This window comes from Saccopteryx bilineata, chromosome 11 (genome assembly GCF_036850765.1).
Source record: "Saccopteryx bilineata isolate mSacBil1 chromosome 11, mSacBil1_pri_phased_curated, whole genome shotgun sequence".
Lineage (NCBI taxonomy): Eukaryota > Metazoa > Chordata > Mammalia > Chiroptera > Emballonuridae > Saccopteryx > Saccopteryx bilineata.
The window spans coordinates 10,385,188-10,405,239 of NC_089500.1; the positions used below are offsets into that span (position 1 = coordinate 10,385,188).

General features: G+C 44.9%; 1 protein-coding gene across 1 annotated transcript in view; it reads right to left on the reverse strand.

Annotated features, from left to right (window-relative positions):
• The window catches only part of PHLPP1 (PH domain and leucine rich repeat protein phosphatase 1), a 189,680-nt gene that overhangs the window by 58,126 nt on the left and 111,502 nt on the right, over positions 1-20,052 (reverse strand). Inside the window, exon 4 of the mRNA XM_066246453.1 lies at positions 15,362-15,528. Within this exon, the coding sequence (XP_066102550.1) occupies positions 15,362-15,528 (167 nt within the window). The remainder of the gene's footprint in view (positions 1-15,361; positions 15,529-20,052) is intronic.

A 20,052-nucleotide genomic window follows, 5' to 3' on the forward strand; every position in this document is an offset into this window, starting at 1 on the left:
GGTCCCAGCCATAACTCACTGACCGCAAAGCAGGGAAAACAGCCACCTACAGCCACCACCCAAGGGGCAGAGCAGCCACCACCCAGGGGGCAGAGCAGTCCCCAGGCTTCTCCCTGCACTGGTCCTGCTCACCTCACAGCCAGGCAGTGGGACATCGAATAAATCTACTTTATAGTCTGCTGGTAGCTTCAGATGGATTTTTCCCCTTCAGACATTAAATTTCCAGCTATAATGTTCCGAACTACTCCCTTGAGCAAATTATTTAAGGCTACAAAAGGGAAGAGTGCTTAACTTCTTACATGAAATCAGAAGGTTAAAATGAATCACAGTGATACTTCTAACATCCCTATCTTTATTGGGAAGAGATATAGGCTTAGTTCATTTTGTCTTTAAAAAAAAGAAAAAACAAAACAAAAAACAAGGTTGGCTCAGTGGTAGAGTGTTGGCCCCCAGCATGTGGAAGTCCCAGGATTTGATTCCCAGTAGAGACACACAGGAGAAGCAACCATCTGCTTCTCCACCCCTCCCCCTTCCCCTTCTCTCTCTCTCCCCCCCCCCTCCTCCCTCCCTCCCTCCCTCCTGCAGCCATGGCTCACTTGAGCAAGTTGGCCCTGGGCACTGAGGACAGCTCCATGACCTCACTTCAGGTGTTAAAATAGCTCAGTTGCGGAGAGCTATTTTAAAATAGCAGCAGATGGACCTCATTGCCCCTTAGTGGGCTTGCCGGGTGGATCCAGGTCAAAGCACATGCAGGAGCCTGTCTCTTTGCCTACCTCTCTCTCACTTAATAAAAAATAAAAAACAAAAAAATAACCTACCCAGAAAATGAAGAAGAGCCATGTTTTGCAAGGCAACAAAGAAAAAGCAAAGTTTCTAAGATAGCAAACTCAGGGAAAATAAACAAACGTGTACCTCTCCCTCTTGGGCTCCTTTTATCAGGATCATGGAAATGCTTTGTTTTTTCTCCTCTTTCTGCATTTATCCACTCACTCTGCCCACACTCCAAAATTTAGTTATAGAAGTCTTTCTGCATCTGAGCTAAAGGGAATGGCTACACATACCTGTGTATATCTAGGACACAGAACCAAGTACATAGCATGATGACTATTTGGAAACATAATACTGACTGGCTTTTAGATCCACCTGAGTGTTTAGTAATTTTCCTTTCAGGAACTTAGGATATAACTGGTAAAATGGGACAGTAACATAAAATAACAGTATGGGGTAGAAATAATTCTATTTTAAAACATATTCCATTTGTGCTTAAAATGAGTGTTACACATTACATTCATGAAGAAGAAACCATACTTGCTTTACTCAATGAGTCAGAGAGAAAAAAAGAATCAAGATTCCTAGAGTTATCATTCACTACAAGTGGGTCAATTAATAAACGATTCCCTAGGTGATGGGATTTCCATCTCATAGGAACAGTCCATGTTTTTGCCCTGTGGGAGGGACATGTTAATACAGATCTGAAATTATTAGGCTTCGCTGTTAAAAAGTGAAGGACCTGCTGGCATTGTAAGCCTCCCTCTGGGCTTAGTCCCCTGCAACTCATTAATTATGCAAAGAGGCTCCTGATAATGGTTCCGAGTGGCCGCACCTTAGTGGAGTGTGGGCCAGCTGTCAGTGCTCTGTAATACTCCCTGCATTAACTTTTAAGAGAAAGATAGTTTTTACTTGATTATGAAAATATCACACACTCATTCTAACAAGGCAAACTAGGGAAGTATACAAAGAAAAGGTTAACAGTCTCTCCAGCCTCCTTCTAAATCCCATCCTCCTGGATAACCAGCGACAAGTATGCGGTATACATCCTTCCAAAGCTTTCCTTCCTATAGAACACATATGTGCATCAACAGGAGACAAGCTCCCTCCCTATTTTTGAGTAGGATCACACCACACACGTTCCTTCTATAACTCTTCTCATCTAATACAAACAATTCATCTTTCTGAGTCAGGACATGAAAATCTAACTCACTCTTTTGACAGCTGCATAATACACAGAGTACAGATGTACCACAAATTATTCTGTCCTTCCACTGACTGACGTGAGGTGTGCTAACAGTTTTTATGCTGTGAGAAGTAATTCAGCACATCTATTTGTGCAGCAGTGATTGTATTTTACAACACTTATGAGCGCCTGAAGCCTTAGCCATAATTCTGAAATCCGACAGGCTCTGAGAAGTCAGAGATCTTTCATGCTCCCTGTGGTGGCAGACAACAATGACCTGGACTGAACGAATAGTGATGTTCTCCTCTTTAGAAATATGCCTGTGTCTGCTCATGGAGTGCTGTCCCAACCCTGCTGGAAGTGTCACATGAAACATATAGTATATGCACCATTATCATCTTCGGTAACCTGTTGATCTCTGTATTCTGAAACGCAAACAGCCTCAAGAGTTTTGGATAAGGGGTTGTGAGCCTGTGTTTCTAAGAGTGTAACGGACTGGTCCAAGAGTACACGTCACTTAAATTCACGTGCTTCAGAACTACCCCAGAGTGGCTGAACCGCAGGAGAGGGTTTCTGCCCATGCTGCCTTCACTGGCATTTAACGTCAGCGCCCTTCCTGTGGCTGCCCCTCTGATGGGCAACAGGTGAGGTGAGAAGTATCAAAGTCATTTCCATTTATACTTCCCAAGGAAGCCCCTCTTTTTCTGTGAAGTTCGTCTTCTCTGAAGTGCACATCCACACACTTTGCCAGTTTTTCCACAGGTGGCTCATCTTGTGTTTACCAGTCCGTAGGAAGTCCCTGGGTGCCCTGTTCCACACGAAGGACCCACCACTCCACGGGGCACACGGCCCCGTCAGCTAACCGCTCCGTCTTTCCCACTGTTGATGGTGATCTGGGGCACACACTAATTTTCATTTGCTCATACTGGCCATCTTTTTCTTTATGGGGTCTATGTTTTTCACCTTGCTGGAGAAGGCCCTCTTATTTCACCCCAAAGTGGCACAGATGACTTCCTATAGTCCCTTCTAATATTGGTGCATTTTATTTTTTATACTTCAATCTTTATTTCACCTGATATTTATTTATCTTTCTACATAGAATGTTATCTTTTTGTGTTTTTTCTGGTAGCTAATTATGCCAACACCATTTATGACACAACGCATTCTTTTCAGAACCCATCCAATTTAAATACATTTCGTTCATACCATCAGCGGAAGAGAGAGCCAAAAGAGAAAGCTGGTGCTGTTCAAGTAAAGAGACAAAGAAAAAAGTTTGGGTGAAAACAAGTTGCATTTACTTTTTGTTTCTCTTTCCTCTTTTTCCCCCCAAGAGAATTGATAAGATCAAGTGCCCATGTTGGTGTTCTTTACTTAGGAACAAGTCTACTTGTGGTTTTGAGCCAGTAAAATGCTGTAAAAATGACTCCTTTACCTTTAGAGAGACAACTCTGGGGATGGGCATCGAAGTACTCTCTGAAATGTGCACCAAGCGTGCTTCCTCTCAAGAGCAAAGTCAGTGACTGAGAGCTCTCCGTCAGTACCTTGCTGGACTTCCCTCGGCGCTCTCCAGAAGTCCTGATTCCCTCAGGGTGGAGCTGTGCTGGCTGGTGAACTTAGTCCCACAGTCATGTTCTAACAGTCCTGCCCCGATCCAGGTATGACACAGGGCAACCTGTGTGTGCTTACAGTGGTTTTGTAAGAAAGCCAAACAATTTGCGCAAGACCAAAGAGGCTCTCTCCCGTAGAGGCAGAAGGAAAAAAAGAATGCGTCCTGCCCTCCTCCTCCTCCCAGGCTTGTCGGTGGCTGCAGTGGCTGCGGTGGCAGGAGAGGCAGGCGAATGAGGGGCCTGTGCAGGGGGCTGGGAACACCTAGCTTTGGGAGGCATGACTCAACTCCCTTCTGCACAGCTTTCCCCACCCAGAGCGGCCCTGCCCTGGGACTGAACTCTCACCACTGACTTCCCCGTTTCTTGGTGCAGCGCTTTTATTTTTCCTCCCTGCTGTCCCTTGACAGCTTCTGAAATGCATCCACGTGAACTTGTGCATGCCATTCTGTTCCAAGGCCTGAGCAGTCCACCACCCCTTTCCCAGTGAGCACCTGCCAGGGTCTTCGGGGAGGTTCAGCCCACACAAATGCTAATGTGGCACGTTACCAGCTCAGGCCAAAATAAACAGAGGCCATCCCATCTTAAGTCTAAGCACCATAAATGACTCTGCATACAAGCAAAATAAGCATAAACCTTCTCCTATGACCAGGGAAACAAAAATAAACACATGCATATTTTACTTGGATAAAAACGAAAATTTACAGCCACTAAAGGATTTGAGCAAAACAGTCTTAATCGCTGCAGATGTTAAAAAGCAGAGTAAGTATACCAAAGCAACCACTGATAGACATCATTTCCCCAGAATTATAATCAAGGAAATAGGGAACGCTCAGTGTTGGCAATAATTATAATGGACACATTGCTGTCAAGGCAAATTACAGCATTCCCTAAAGAGAGGAAGTTTTATTTTAATCCGTCTTTTAAAATAATTCAAACAGGAGGCACTTATTGGTCCCCTACCTTGTGCCAGACCTGAGGCTAAATTAGTCCTATGGATACAACAGCCAATGCGGGAGAGGGGAGGGGTGCGTGCAGGAGCAGGTTCCCACGAATCAGGCAAGTACATTGTATAGAAAGCCACCCCAAATCATAAGACAGAAACCACGTGGAAACCGGCCACTAGGTGCACAGTAACCTGGCACTATCCAATTGGTGAAAATGATGAGTCACAAGCAGCATAAATCTGTAATTTTCTGATTCCTTTTTATTTATTTATTGTTTGTTTGTTTGTTTGTTTTAGAGAGAGGAAGAGAGAGAGAGAGAAAATCAATCTGTTCCTGTATGTGCCCTGACTGGGGATTGAACCAGCAACCTCTGCATATCAGGAAGATGCTCTAACCAACCTAGCTATCTGGCCAGGCCTTGACTCTTTGAAAAATTGGCAACATAGTAATCAAAAAGACAAATAAATATATTATCATGTTACAGTTAAACATATCTCTCTTATGAAATATTCTTTTTTTTTTCTTTGAAATGGATTCTCTATTTGATTTATCCATGGCTACATTTGTTTTTTCATTTTCTCACCAACAGAGACTTCCATAGTTGGCCAATTTAATTGCAATACTATTCAAGAAATGTTTAATAGTAACCACCACACTAGTAGGACAAATAATAAAAATGCAAAGAGAAGATTTCTGTAAAAGGGAGAAGACAGATTGTTTCCACTCCTCTTTTCAAAGCAAAGCAAAGAAGACCTGCACACTATACTTGGATAAACCCCTGCCCAGTCATACAAGGATATATAAAAGTGAAAACCGGGATATTCGATTATCAAAGGAGAAAGTGAGCTTAAGTGAAAGCCAGGAGAATAATTATGTCACGGAAATGTGCTATGAGTAGCCTAAGCTTGTCTCACGGACAGACCGGGGATAGTTACACAGGAAAAAGTCCAACACTCAAAACTTGACTTATTTATAAAAGATCTGATCCTGGGATGGAAACATTCATTCCCCAAACACTTTCTGAGTTTTCATTGTGCACAGAGGTGTGTAAAGCATGCGAATACGAACTAGGCATGGTTTCTACCCTCCAACAACTTAAAACAGTTTAGGAGCAAAACTGGTATAATATAAAGCAGAAGATGAAACTTACTGGGGAAAACGTAGATCATGGGTGCTTCCAGAAGAGAACACTCACTTTTATCTAAAGGATATGAACAGAGTTCAATAGGCAGATGGGGAGGGATGGAAGAGAGAGCATTCAAAGAAAACCGGGTGGCGTGGCTGTTTCTCAAACTTGAGCATCCCCTGTTAAAAATGCAGATCCCTGGGCCCCATCACCAGAGGTTCTGACTCAGCAGGTCTAGGATGAAAGCCAGGTAGCTGTTTCCTGGACACCCCAGGTAATTAGGAGGCAAGCATGCCACAAATCATACTGTCAGATACACTGATCTGGAGAGCAAAAACTCCGGCATGTGCCTGTGAAACAGTAAGCAAACTATATTGTTAAAGCAAAGATCTCCTGTGGTTGGTTGTAAAGGATGCTTACAAACTAACTTCAGGGCACCTCAAATTCCAGATGGACACTGCTATTTACCTGTGAAAATTTCTGAATAGGGGACTAGGATGCAAGGACTTGTGCATTACATAAATAACATCTCCTTTTCCCTTGCTACACTTTCTATACACACACACATATGCACACGTGCACGCTTCTCTCTCTAGGTGGGGTGAAAGTGTGCAATCTGACAGAAAACTTTAAAAACAACTATTTGGAAAGTCAGACATTCCCTAAGGTTCTCTTGTTAGTTATCTGTCCCGAAGACACCACCAGGGAGGGGTGGGTGTGCCCTACTTTAGAGAGGCAGTCAACCATCCTGCCAGCTCTGGTGTCATCATCCTAACCCACCCACGGGAAATGACAATAGGCACGTGACTCCTCCCATTCCAAGCTCCGTTACTATGGAGAGCCTGGTGAGTGACATGAAAATTACAGGCACTTTTAGGAAAAAAAAAAAAAAAAGAAAGAAAAAACCTCTCGTGGGTCTTTAATTTCCAAAAGTTACACGTGTGAGTTGTCAGAAGGAGCTCTTGAGTGGGCTGCGTGTGACCCGGGGCTGAGGAGGGAGGCAGAAAGAGTAGCATTACTGCTTCCCATCAGTGTCCTCCCACTGGCGACCAGGTTGCTATGTCAGAAGTCATCAGCAATGGCGTCAATCGTGTTCCTAAGTCCTGAGGACACCGCCCAGCCAACACCTGCAGAAGCGTCTGCTGGCCCCTCACTGCATGCTTGATCACTGTCCCCTACGACTGCAGAGTGAGAGGTTGGTTACTAGGCAGAACAGCCAACACCTACAAGTTAAAGTAAAGCTTGGAGGGCACACAGCAAGAAGACGAAGACAAACGGAGGAAGGCCCTGGCCAGAGGACAGCACCCTCTCCAGAATGAAGCCAAGGCTTCTGACCAGCCTTCCTCACTTCTTACTGAAGAGGGGGAAAATGTTAAAGAACAGCTTCAAGGATCCAAGAAGTCAGGGCAAGCTGTAATTTAGTCCCGTCTGGCTGATAAATAAATCTTTTGTCTCCTTTTCGACCTCCCCCTTCTAAACGCACAGTGCATGAGAGGAGAAGAAAATAGGCTATTATTGCTAGAAGTGAGGTTTGGGCCCGCTCAGGGGAGGACCAAAGGCCACGGAATCTCATTGCCCCAAGCACCAAGTAAAAGGCTTTCTTCCTTTGATCAAACGCTCAGGGAAGGAAAATGGAAATTGTGTGAAATGGAAAGCTTCCCAAGAGGATCAAAATTCCATCTGAAAGCTAGGCTGTGTAAGAAAGGAACTTCCAGTGTGAGGAGGGAGGAGGTAACTGGACGAAGGGCATTCTGTCCAGTCCATGCAAGTCCTCTCACGGCTGTCTGGCACCCGCGGCCCGGCCGTGGGGACTCCTTCCGAGGTTCTCCGGTTCGCGGGCAGCAGCGCCCAGTGCTTCTCTAACCCCCAGGCTCACACGCGCCCGTCCCGTCTGCAGCTCCTGTTTGCTCGGACTGCCTGTTGTGTACGGCAGAACATCTCCCAAGACGCTGCCACCGTTCTGACTGCCGCAGCTGACATCTGCCAGAAGGGCTGCAATCATGTCAGCATCTTGTCCTGAGGCAGCATCACTATGTTCCATTTAAGGCGAGTTTTCAGGGAGTATCGATCCAAACAAAAATCACAATCTCTCTCGAAAACCCTGGAAACACGACCTCTGGGTAAGGGGACATAATTAACATGAGGAACTTGGTAGCTCTGGGATGCCAGGTCCCCATAAGAACAGAGCAGAAAAGGAGGTCATTTGTTTTCCACTCTGCGGGGATTAAACACACAGAAAATCTAGCTTTCTAAGAAGAGAGGTACTTAATTAGTACCAGGCAGAATTGTGAGCGTCTCGGCGCTCACTTCTTCCAAACCTCAATTCTCCAGCACCCACAGCCTCCTCGCACACCAACCCGACCCCATGCCATCCCTCCCACTGTCCTCCACCAGGAACCCTATGCCCCTCCCCATCGCCCTTACTGTTTTCAGCTAAAACAGATCTCACATCTCATCAGGGCTCAAACCACTTCTTTCCTCCAGGTCTTGAACTCGCTCTCTTGACTCAAAGGTAATCTTTCTCTTCCTTCAGGGTTACTTCCTGCTCAGTTTATACCATAGCCCATAAAGGCACCATCACAGACTTACTCTTAGTCCCCTGAAATGGATCTCTGGTGCCACGATACATAATGAAGTTGATCAACATTCGTTCTAAACCACTGCTGTCTCCATAAATCAGTCACCTCGAACACTAACTACATGAAACGGTCTCACTGTCCAAAGCATTTCTGGATGCTCTCTTCCAAATGAACCATATTCTCTTGATTATCATTAGCGGTGGAAAACCCAGCAATTGAATTCAACAAATATTCACTAAGGAGCTTGCAATATATGTATATCATTAAGTACAAAGAAAGCTAACAATTCAGAAGGGAGAAAGGTCCCATGTATTTGAAATAACCCAAAGCTTAGAGAAACAAAAGTGGAGTCTGCTCTGAAGGTGGGTGGGGTTCCCCAGGTGGAGCCCCCCCCCCCCCCCCAGCAGCTGACACGTTGCAAGCAGCGCTTTCTTTGCAGGATGAGCAAGAGGTGTGTTCACAGACAGACCCACAGACAGACTGTCCCTCCCCTTCCCTCCCCTTCCCCTCCCCTCCTCTCCCCTCCCCTTCTCCCCCCTCCCTCCCTCCCTCCCTCCTTCCTTTCTTCCTTCCTTTAAAGCTAATATCTCCTTTTCCAACCTGAAATCCTTTCTTAACGACTCTTTTCCTCTGTAATGTTTTTCTGAATCATCTCACTATGCAGGCTGTCTTCTCATCTTACCTCTGACCAAACAGAAATACAGGAAGTAATAAATTGCCATGCTTGCTTCCTTCTACAAGTTGCTACAAATGCCTTTTGCAAAGAAGCAGGGTACCCTTAACAGAGCTGGAAAGAACGATTCCCACAACCGCTCACTTGGCAACAGGTCCTCCCTCTGAGGAGGAACTGATTTCTGCCCTCTAGGCGTGCAAAGCCAGGCAGCACAAACAGTACAGAAACACAGAAGACAGTTCAGTAAAAAAGGCAACGGGCTGAAGTCAACTCCTCCCTTGGGGTGTCAACACTGAGAGTCACTTAGGCCAAAATTAAATGTGCCCTCAGATATTCCAAAGCTGAGGCAGCACTGCCATTCCCAGGCATTATAGCCTTACTAAAAATGAGCTCTTTTTTAAACGATTGCATAAATTATTGTGATGCTCTGAAGGGACAATAATAATAAAATAACAACAGAATTCAGTATCCAAAGAAGAATGTTTAAAAAAAGGAAAAAAGAAAGAAAGCACTGGTGGTGCTTCTTCCTTTTACTTTCTTTGTGCCTATTTTAGAACGACATATGGTAAAAGCACACTAATAATTTTACAGACATACATGATTTATCAAGTAATTTGAAATATCAATTTCTACTTAAATTTAAGTTAGTAATCCTCCTATTGAAAAAAATAGGCCCTGGCCGGTTGGCTCGGCGGTAGAGCGTCGGCCTGGCATGCGGAGGACCCGGGTTCGATTCCCAGCCAGGGCACATAGGAGAAGCGCCCATTTGCTTCTCCACCCCCCCTCCTTCCTCTCTCTCTCTTCCCTCCCGCAGCCAAGGCTCCATTGGAGCAAGGATGGCCCGGGCGCTGGGGATGGCTCCTTGGCCTCTGCCCCAGGCACTAGAGTGGCTCTGGTCGCGGCAGAGCGTCGCCCCGGAGGGGCAGAGCATCGCCCCCTGGTGGGCAGAGCATTGCCCCTAGTGGGCGTGCCGGGTGGATCCCGGTAGGACGCATGCGGGAGTCTGTCTGACTGTCTCTCCTTGTTTCCAGTTTCAGAAAAATACAAAAAAAAAGAAAAAAATAAACAACCCCATTCCTAGAACTTGCTGGGCCCCTCTGGCCGGGCTCCGTTCGTCTGTCCCAATCCACCCAAACAGCAGGCGCTGGAGGCAGACTCCCTTCCTGGGTTCGTGGAGAATGTGATAAATAACCACCAAACACAACTGAAACATAACCAGTTTCTGATAACAACTATTTTATCATTTTCAACCCAGAATGAAGCAATGTAAGTGTGTGAGTGTGTGTTTTAATTGCCATCAACTTGTCAAATACTTGTGTCAAAATAGAGGCTTATCTCTAAACATGGTAGGTAGAAGCGATGAGTAAATTAAAAAAGACCTAAGATGAAGATATTTGAAGTTCAATGCAGGTGGCAAACATTCCAGATCCCTGGACCAAGCTACCGGAACACAGACATGCCAGTCATTGCGGTCAAACACCGCTGGTCTCCACGGTGCTGGAGAGCCCGGGAACGACTCTGCTCTGTGAAACCTGACTCTCTAGACCCTCAAGGCAGCACCAACCGCCCAATGACACTGCGACAAACGCTCAATTTAACTGAGCTCAATTTGTCAGTATAGCAAAATGTTTAACCACCAATATATCAATAATTTAGTACAAACAAGGTCACACTGCTAGCAAAGCAGTATGAGAAACAATAAAATTAAGGCATAGAAAGGTCAGTTACATTTCTTAAATTTAAACTGGCAAAAAGTTGTTGTCTTCATTGACGTCAAGAGGCATTTTTATTAAATATAATTCTGCACTGCAAATAACAGCAACCTTAGTACTAACACCATTTGCGACATCTCAGTGGAGACACAATTAATAGAAGCCAAATACTGATATGAGCGAGGCAAATAATCCATTAGAATTATTAGTGACATGATCAGAGAAGAACCTATGAAAACTATCAAAAATTACTAATTTTTGCCTCTTCTCTCTTTTGAAAACTAACTTGAAGCGTTCCAATGCCACTAGAGGAAAAACAAACAGTGGTTGTTCCAAGAACAATGTTTTCCCTCCGAAACTGCTGATCTGTGTGTAGACATCAGCATGCCATCTTCCAGATTTAGAATGCTGCTGCAAGTACCAATGCAAAGCCCCTGTGAAAATAGCTCATTTGTTTAAAGTCCGAATTTGCAACAGGAAGAAAAATAAAAGGGATATGTGGTTAAGAGAACAAGTCTCAGAACTCCTACCTGTAACAAAGTCATTGTATTTAAAAAACTTGCTCCCTGAATATCTACCCTAACCCTGTAATCTAACTGATCATTCCTTAAGACGTCAGTAAGAACACAAAAGTAAATTATCCTTTGGGACCTAACATATTCCTTGTGAAACATACACTAGAGATGAGTACTAATTCCTTGAAAATGTAAATAAAAATAAGCTATTAGATAAATGGCATGGTCTCAAAACTACGTGCTAACTGTATGAACATAAAAACTACATTAGTGCTTTCTGAAGTATGAGTTCTTAGAATGTAGAATTCCAATTCCTAGCATGAAATGTGTATGTGCATGCTTATGTACACTTGCACACTTATTACTCTGAAAACTTAGCAAGAAAGTCTTCATTGGATGATGGGGGTGGAGGACAGAAATCTCACAGTAGGATGTGGTGAAAGAGAAATAGGTGGCCAGCACAGCTCTGTGCGACGGGAGGTATAGCAGTCGCGTCACCAGCCGCCCAGCCCCACGTACCCGGTCCTACTGGCTGAGCCCTCGCGTGCTTAAAGCAACAGAAGCCAAACCAGAAACTCTGGCTGCAGCAACACTCTATTTGTTGATGTAGGGACTGGTGAAACTGATACATTCATTCTCATTGTCAACCCAAATCCTGCACTTGTATTTGTGCCTTTCCTACGTCTTTGCTATACTTCCACAAGAAGGCTTTCAACAGGCTATATAAGGGGGTGTTAGACTCTGTGTCCCCTCCCCAGTTCCAGAAGCAGATAGTTGATTCCCCAGGAGAAACCGAACCAGAGAGTTCTGGGCTCAAAGACACCAGGCATCACAGAAAATCCTGTTCTACAAATAAGGAGCCTTGAGGTTGCAGATCTCTTCCCCGTTTGGCCCCCTGAATCCTGGCATGCGCTGCCCAGGTAGGAGGCCAGAGGACGCCCCCCCAGCAAAGCCAACACGCCCTACAGAAAAGATCCACAGATGTTGTGTTTGGAAGTGTCCCAATGAAACCACACAGCTCACCCGACATCCCTCGTGATGAAGCTGTATGGTGGAGAAGCCCTGCCCACGGTCCCAGCACACAGTCCACTCGTAACTCACCAGGAACTAGGAACAGAGAGCAAATGATCCCCAAGTAGTAACTCGGTGTCTAACATAAAAGTCACACACCTTTACAAGCATGGAAAAAAAAAATCAAGACAGTGCAAGAAGGAAATAAATGAATGAATGAAATGTTCTCAGAAAGAGAAAAAAGGCACTCATGGGGGGGGGACCCAGAATGTTACTAAAATGCAAATAAATTAAAACAGACAAGAATGAGCTCTTGAAAAATAAGGACAGCAGAAATTCAGCAAGGTTAAGACAAAGGAAAGAAAACCTGTCAGGAAGGAGGTAGGGCCTTAAGACAAGAGATAGGAAAATGAGCGAGTCAGAGGGCACTCCGAGGTCCCGCCTACCTAAGGGGACTCCATCTGGGTATCTGCTTATTTAGTCCACAAGTGCTGGCTCCTTTGGGCACATCTTATCCCCTCCCCCCACTGCATAAATATGCAAGCACTTTTATTTTCTTTTTGTTTAGATTTTAATTTATGGATTAGTATGAAATATACAAATAGAAAATAGGAATGACCATCCAAGTACCAGTTAGTCACCTCTTCCAAATATTAATATTTGTGTCATATGTGCTGTTAATTTCTTTCATGTTAGCTATTCTTTTTTTTTTTTTTTTTTTTTTTTTTTGTATTTTTCTGAAGTTGGAAACAGGGAGGCAGACAGACTCCCGCATGTGCCAGACCGGGATCCACCTGGCATGCCCACCAGGGGGCGATGCTCTGCCCATCTGGGGCGTTGCTCTGTTGCAACCAGAGCCGTTTTAGCGCCTGAGGCAGAGGCCACAGAGCCATCCTCAGTGCCCGGGCCAACTTTGCTCCAATGGAGCCTTGGCTGCGGGAGGGGAAGAGAGAGACAGAGAGGAAGGAGAGGGGGAGGGGTGGAGAAGCAGATGGGCGCTTCTCCTGTGTGCCCTGGCCGCAAATCGAACCCAGGACTCCTGCACGCCAGGCCGACACTTTACCACTGAGCCAACCGGCCAGGGCCTTTTAAAATTTTTTTTAAGAAAGAAACATCACAAATATAGTTGAAATCCTCTTCAAACCAGTCCCTAAATCCACCCCCTAACTGCCTCCCAGAAGGTAACGGTGAGCCAGGATTCGGCATTTAACATCTCCACCCACCTAACGTCTAAAATGAGAGCACAGGTATGGGTGAATTCTAAGGCCCCTTTCTGTTCTAAGACACCAGGATTCAATCGTAGGAGACAAAGTTCTTGATGTTCTGTAACGGAAGCACAGAAGCCTACCCTGCTGTGAAACACACCAAAATATTTCAAAGTAGTTTCAAACCTTAAAAACAGACTGAGTCATCATGTGACCCTCTGGCAAAAAAAAAAAAAAAAAAAAAAATCGCAGTAAGTTTGTGATCGTAGTGTCAGTAAACATCAGCAATGCACAGGGCATAGGGAAGCCCAACTTTAAGAATTTAGCCGACCTTCTGACTGCCTCTGTCCCTAATCTAATGAAGGGCCACACTGTCCCAGCCATCCCATCTTCTCCTCTAGCAGGTCGTCAGAGCAAAAGGATTTAGGAATATTTGTAATGTCAGTGTTACTTAAAAACATCTGTGATGATGCAAGAAAGTTATCTGCATTCAATCTCGACCTATGAGTACATGTCGTTATTTTCTGGGCGATAAAATGGGAAGTACACCGAAGCCCTTCTGGGTACTCAGTAGAGGGTCACCTCAGGGAGGACACTGGCCCGAGGATCGATGCTGGGAGCCAAATGGGGCGGGGCGCTGTGTTGACAGAATCCCACCTTTACTTGAAAGAACAACTGACAAACTTGTGTTTAGACTTGGGTGCTGGGCAGACATCTTCTCCACCATGAAGGGAGAAGGTCAGTTCAGGAAAAACAACTGACAGGGTTTGCTGCCAAAGGACAGCCTTCTAGCTTTCAACTGAAAATCAAACTTTTGGAATTTGAGTTTCCATCAGGAGCCTGACAACATTCCAACACATAAATATGTTTCTGATGAGAGGAGAGGTGATATTAACAACTGTGATTTCTTGAAACTGCATAAGGAAATGTGTTAACATTTGGAATATCTGTCGTACCCAACGAACCAGTCTTTTCTAAATGACTAATACCTAATGCAGTAAGATGGTACACAGGCCAAGACCCACTACTCAAAGTGCAAGAAAACCAGTGGGTCCTAATGTAAAACAATTTTACAAGTTCGCTCATACGGTTTTTGATTCCACTTTGGAACTAAAGTTGAAGACATGATTGCTTGTCAAGTGTTGGGATAGTATCACAAGTATATTCACAATGATCAGGATACTCTTCCCTTTTCCTACCTATCTGTATAACTTTATAATAAACACTTACTGAATTATTCCTCCTGGGTGTTTAAAAACCTTACACACATAATCACAATGATTAATTACCATAGTTTAAGCTCTGATCACTATCAGTCATTTAAGAACAAATGAACAATTCATTATTTAAGTTATATTCTTCTGTAGTATTTTACAACAAATATGTATGTTTCAAAGGCTTCATTTAACACAGAATCAAGACTGATCATTGCTCCAAAAAAAGGAAAAGGAAATAAATAGGGTAAATTTTTAAATGTGTTTTAGATACATACAAATAAAGTCCCTTTTCTCTAGTGACAAAAGGGTAGACCCTGTTCTTTAACATGTGACTCTTAAAATCTACACACTAATCACCTATATAACCTAGAAAGTGTAAACTAGATTTATACCTTAGTCTTTAAATTTTTAAGGAAATGTCTTTTCATGGAAAAACCCTGACCTTTTGTAAATTTCAAAAGAAATAACTGAGTCTGACCAAACCCCTGTTGTCTAGCCGTCTCACAGCCAAAGGTCATTAACTTTACACTGGCCCACTGGTAAACTGGTTAAGAAAAAGGAGTGATTTTAAAGAGAAACGTTCTTCTCAGACAAATCTATCCTATGAATGAATATCATAAGCCATTCATTTTAAAGGCCGAAACCTTGAAAAATATTTCAGAAGGAGAATGGAGAATGCCTTCACTAAAAAGGTCCTATTATCCTGCCCTCTGAAAGGGAAACTTACGCAGCATAGCTTTGTAAGTCAGAGTACTGGAGACACTGCCAGAGGCTGGCACCCCCTTCCCTGCCCCAACGCTCCACGCCTGCGAGCTCACCTCTGCAGTTCGCTGAGCCCCCTGGCAGATGGGAGACTGGGGTTCTGCCTTAGGAAGTTCTGTTTTAAGTTGAGATGTGTGAGGTCTTGGCTATAGAAGAGGTTGGCAGGCAGGTGCTCCAGGCTGCAACAGGAGAGGTCCACTGAGCTAATACGCTGGGATGCGACCTGGAGGGAATGAGAACACAGTTCCATTTTAACTCCAGCCGTTTACCCAATCACTGCTTCCCAAGGGTAGAAGGAAGATAAGCCCATCTGGGAATACAGCCGCACAATGCAGTATTAGCCCAAACGTAGACCAACAATGTCATTACTTAGTATAGAGCTGACTCAAGTATATACTATAAAAGCAGAAAACAGTGTCCCTGCCTGGAAGGTACTTCTAGTAACCGAGTACAGGGGCAGGTTACAAAGAGCACAGATTGTCCTATCAAGTTCAGTGCTTCTGGGAACCACCTCCAACTGCAGGAGTGATGTTCCTGAAAACATCCATGGTAAAGAATTCAGCGCTAAATAATCCAAGACTTTAGAGTCAATACAGAGCTGGGAGACAGAAACCAAGATCCAGACTGAACCTTTGAAAGTCCTTGTATATTTTGATTTAAAAACAGCACAAATAAAGAAAAGCACCGCCAGTGGTCTTGTACGTAATCTTTAATAACAACGGTAGCACATAATCAGATTCCATCACCGGATCAGTTGTAAACCTCTGGTTGTCTCTCCCACGAAGTTTCTGGAAGATGCTTCAAAAGCCACTGAGCTTTGCTTCATGTAGGTATTTGAAGTAAAATTCATTTTATGTCTAAATGGTTTATCCACATGCTGTTTAAATGAGCCCTGCCAGGGCGAGAGTCCGCGGGTTAAAGACCACCAGCAGGCCGGAGTTGGGAACGCAGTCGGTGACCTGTCCTCTCAAATGCTCTCTCCAGTATTCCGGGTCACGGGGCAGCTCAGGCCACGGTGCCTGGCTCCCGCTCCACCTACACACACCTTGGCACCTTCTCTCCTGACAGAGGCCGTGGGAACGTTGTTCTAAGATCTGGCTGATGCCCCCTCATGCTTTTATCTTCACCAAAGCTTTATCTGCGATCAGTTTGATGTCCTTGTCTATTACCAAACTCAGCTTTCTCTTTCCTAATCACAGAAGGTGGCAGAACACAGTCCTCAGGAGCGTGACTCTGGTGCAGTCAGTGTGTGGATCCCAGCCCACTCCCCACTCAGGGGCTGACAGGACGACGTTCTCGTCAGCACAATGGACATCAAGGTGACACCTGCTTCTACATGCCCGGCACAGAGCAAGCACTCAGTGAATGCAGATGGCTATTCCCCTTATGACAGCCACTTCCAAACGGAGTGGTTCACGTCTCACATCTACTGCCCTCCAGATTCTCCTGAAGGTGACGAGGTACTCAGAATTAAATCTGCATAAAACACAGTCTACTGATGACGTGTTTGAGGTTACAAAGAAATGACTGTGCACATGTGACCGCTAAGGAGATGTTGGTGTGAAAAGGGCCTGGCAGGGCCTACCTTGGAGGATTTTACAAAGGAAGTTGGAGTTTGCATTGCAACGATTTCATCTTTCTTTTAATTTTCACTATGCAATACGAAAAAGAAAATCCCAGAGTGAAATCATCCAAATAATCCAGAAGATGTGACATCAGCCAGAATGCAATGGGCCCAAAAGGCAGATGTGAACGTGCCACAAGTACACAGGGTTCCCTGGCAGGAACCTGTCCATAGGAAGTGAGGTTGCAAGCTGCTCCTGGTAAAATCACTCAATCAAAAATGCATGTTAAGTGTGTTGTGCCAGACCTTCTATTTCCCAAGGAGCAGCAGTTCGAGACAGACCCAGGTTCTGCTCTGAAGGAGCACTCCTCCTGAGAAAGGGGGCAGTTATGATACCATGCATGATGGTGTCCAAGGGGCATGATCTAAGCAGTCAGGAAAGGGCTCCCAGAGGGCTTGATATCTAAGCTCAGATTTGAAACTCAAAGTGGAAAGATGAGTTTTTAATCTGCCTCAAATCCTTTCCTCACGTCCACCTTCCTGTAACGTTCCTTCAAATGCATGCGATCCTGCTGAGGGCTGAAAACGAAGTACGCTGACCCTCTGGCTACAGGCGGAGGTACTCATTCGTGGCGTGAGCAGTCAGAGCACCCCATCTGCCAAACCCCCAGATGGACCCAGTGGGCACTGGCACGTGACCCAAGCTGGGCTGATCAAAGGCCTGCCCTGGGATATGGATAGTCTGAAGCCAGGAGACAGGGAGGAAGCTGCAATTGAAATGAATAAACTAGATACATATGCACCAACCTGAATTGATAAAAAGGCAAGCTGCAGAATATTACATATAGTATAATACTATGTATGAAAAACATTTCTAACACACACACACACACACACAACTCCACATATTCTGTATGGACAGTTATATGGACAATAAAACTATAAACTATCCATTGGTCATAGACCAAATTAATAATAATGATCTAGATAGGCAGGGAGGGAAATGAAATTAGGAATGAGAAGGTAAAAGACTGGGAGTTTACCGTCATGTTTATTTCCCCCATAAGAAAACCCAAAGCAGCCCTGGCCAGTTGGCTCAGTGGTAGTGTCCATCTGGTGTGTGGAAGTCTCGGGTTCAATTCCCAGTCAGGGCACACAGGAGAAGCACCCATCTGCTTCTCCACCCCTTCCCTCTTCTTCCTCTCTGTCTCTGGTTTCCCTCCCTCAGCCAAGGCTCCATTGGAGCAAAGTTGGCCCAGGTGCTGAGGACTGCTCCAAGCCTCCACCTCAGGTGCTAAAATGGCTCCAGTTACAAAGGAGCAACGCCCCAGATGGGCAGAGCATCGCCCCCTGGTGGGCATGCTGGGTGGATCCTGGTCGTGTGCATGTGGGAGTCTGTCTGACTGCCTCCCTGCTTCTAACTTCGGGAAAAAAATAAAGAAAGGAAAGAAAACAAGAAGCTAGGAAGGAACTATGTCAGTATGCTCTGGAGAAGCTGGCATCAGTAGGCAAAAACAAGAGGGCACAGCATTCGGGGAGCACCCTGAGCTCTCCGGGGAGAGGGGAAGGGACACAGATGGGTGACTCTCTCGACACAGATTGATCATTTGCCTTTAGAATGCCGGCACTGCGCTTGGTGCTGGAGAGATGCACTCCTGGCCTTCAAAGCCCGGGCTCTGGGGGACACAGACAGCACCCAGCTGTGCCTGGGGACGGCACCAGCATGGGAGTCCCCTCTCTTGATGAGAGGAGCATGCATTCCCAGGCACTTGTGCAGAGACCGGCACATCCCCAGGAGGTATGGGCAGAGCCAGTAGCATCTGGCCAGGGAGCCCTGTGTGCAGCCTCCAGTGGCCACGGAGGCCTGGCCCCTGGCTCCCGAGAGCCAGCTCCGGGCCGGCACCGACAGCACTCCAGAACCATCAGCTGGGTCACTCGGACAGTTATTTCCCCACCACACACATAAGCCCCATTGTGTTTCTCAGTGACAACAGAAAAACAGAGCTCCCGCCTTGGGTGGAGATCACATCTAAACTCAGAGTTCCTTCCTCGTTTCCTTATTGGCAAAATATGTGTAAACAAACTCTTTAGAAAGTGGCTACCTGAGAATGTCCCTGAGATCCGTCATGAAGCATTCCCTGAAGGCGGCACCTCCTTGGCGCAGGGGAAGGGCAAAGATGGCTAACCACAAAAAACATATGCTCTAGCCCAGGGGTCTCAAACTCAACTCAGCATGTGGGCCGCAGAGCAAGATGCTAGAGAAATGAAAAATACAAGTAGGCCCCTAGGCTTACTTAATTTTATCCAAGATATTTTGAACTTCGTGGATTAGTCTGCGGGCCGCACAAAATTGTTCGGCGGGCCGCATGCGGCCGGGTTTGAGACCCCTGCTCTAGCCTGACCTGTGGGGCGCAGTGGATAAAGCGTTGACCTGGAACACAGGTCTCTGGTTTGAAACCATGAGCTTGCCTGGTCAAGGCACACATGGGAGTTGATGCTTCCTGCTCCTCCCCCCTTCTCTCTCTCTCTCTCTCTCTCTCTCTCTCTTTCTTCTCTCTAAAATGAATAAATAAAAATCTTTAAAAAAATAAAACTTACACTCTAACTTTCTATTAAAAGAAATAATATAAATACACATTTAAATGATTCGATCATCGGAAATAGGCCACTTGTTTTGTATCTAAAATGTAAAACCCTTATTGCTCAAGTTCCAAGTCTAACATGACAATATTGATAAGTTTAACATATAGATTTCATTGATATTTTTTTCAATTATTCCATCATTCCCTACTTTATAAAATTATAAATAAGACAAGTGGGTAAAAGAATTTAGTTCCAGAGTAGTTGTAGAAAATTCAATACTCTGGGTTATAAATGCAGAGATTTCCGGAGAAAAGTAAATATATCATGGAAACTAAATTCTTAAGGATATATATATTTTTAGGGTTGCCTAATACTCAGATTAGAATGATTTAACTTCAAAATATAACATTAACAGATGGAGAGATCTGGTTAATCACATAGGCTAAGTTCCTGAGATAGAATCCTTGACCAGTTTTTGAAGAATTAGACACAGTAGACCCCTCAACATTGAAACTAATTTAATCTGCCCTGTATGTCTCAGAAGGCATCTCAGATATCTTAAACACCTCTTGGCCATCACTTAAGATCAGTGGTCGATGT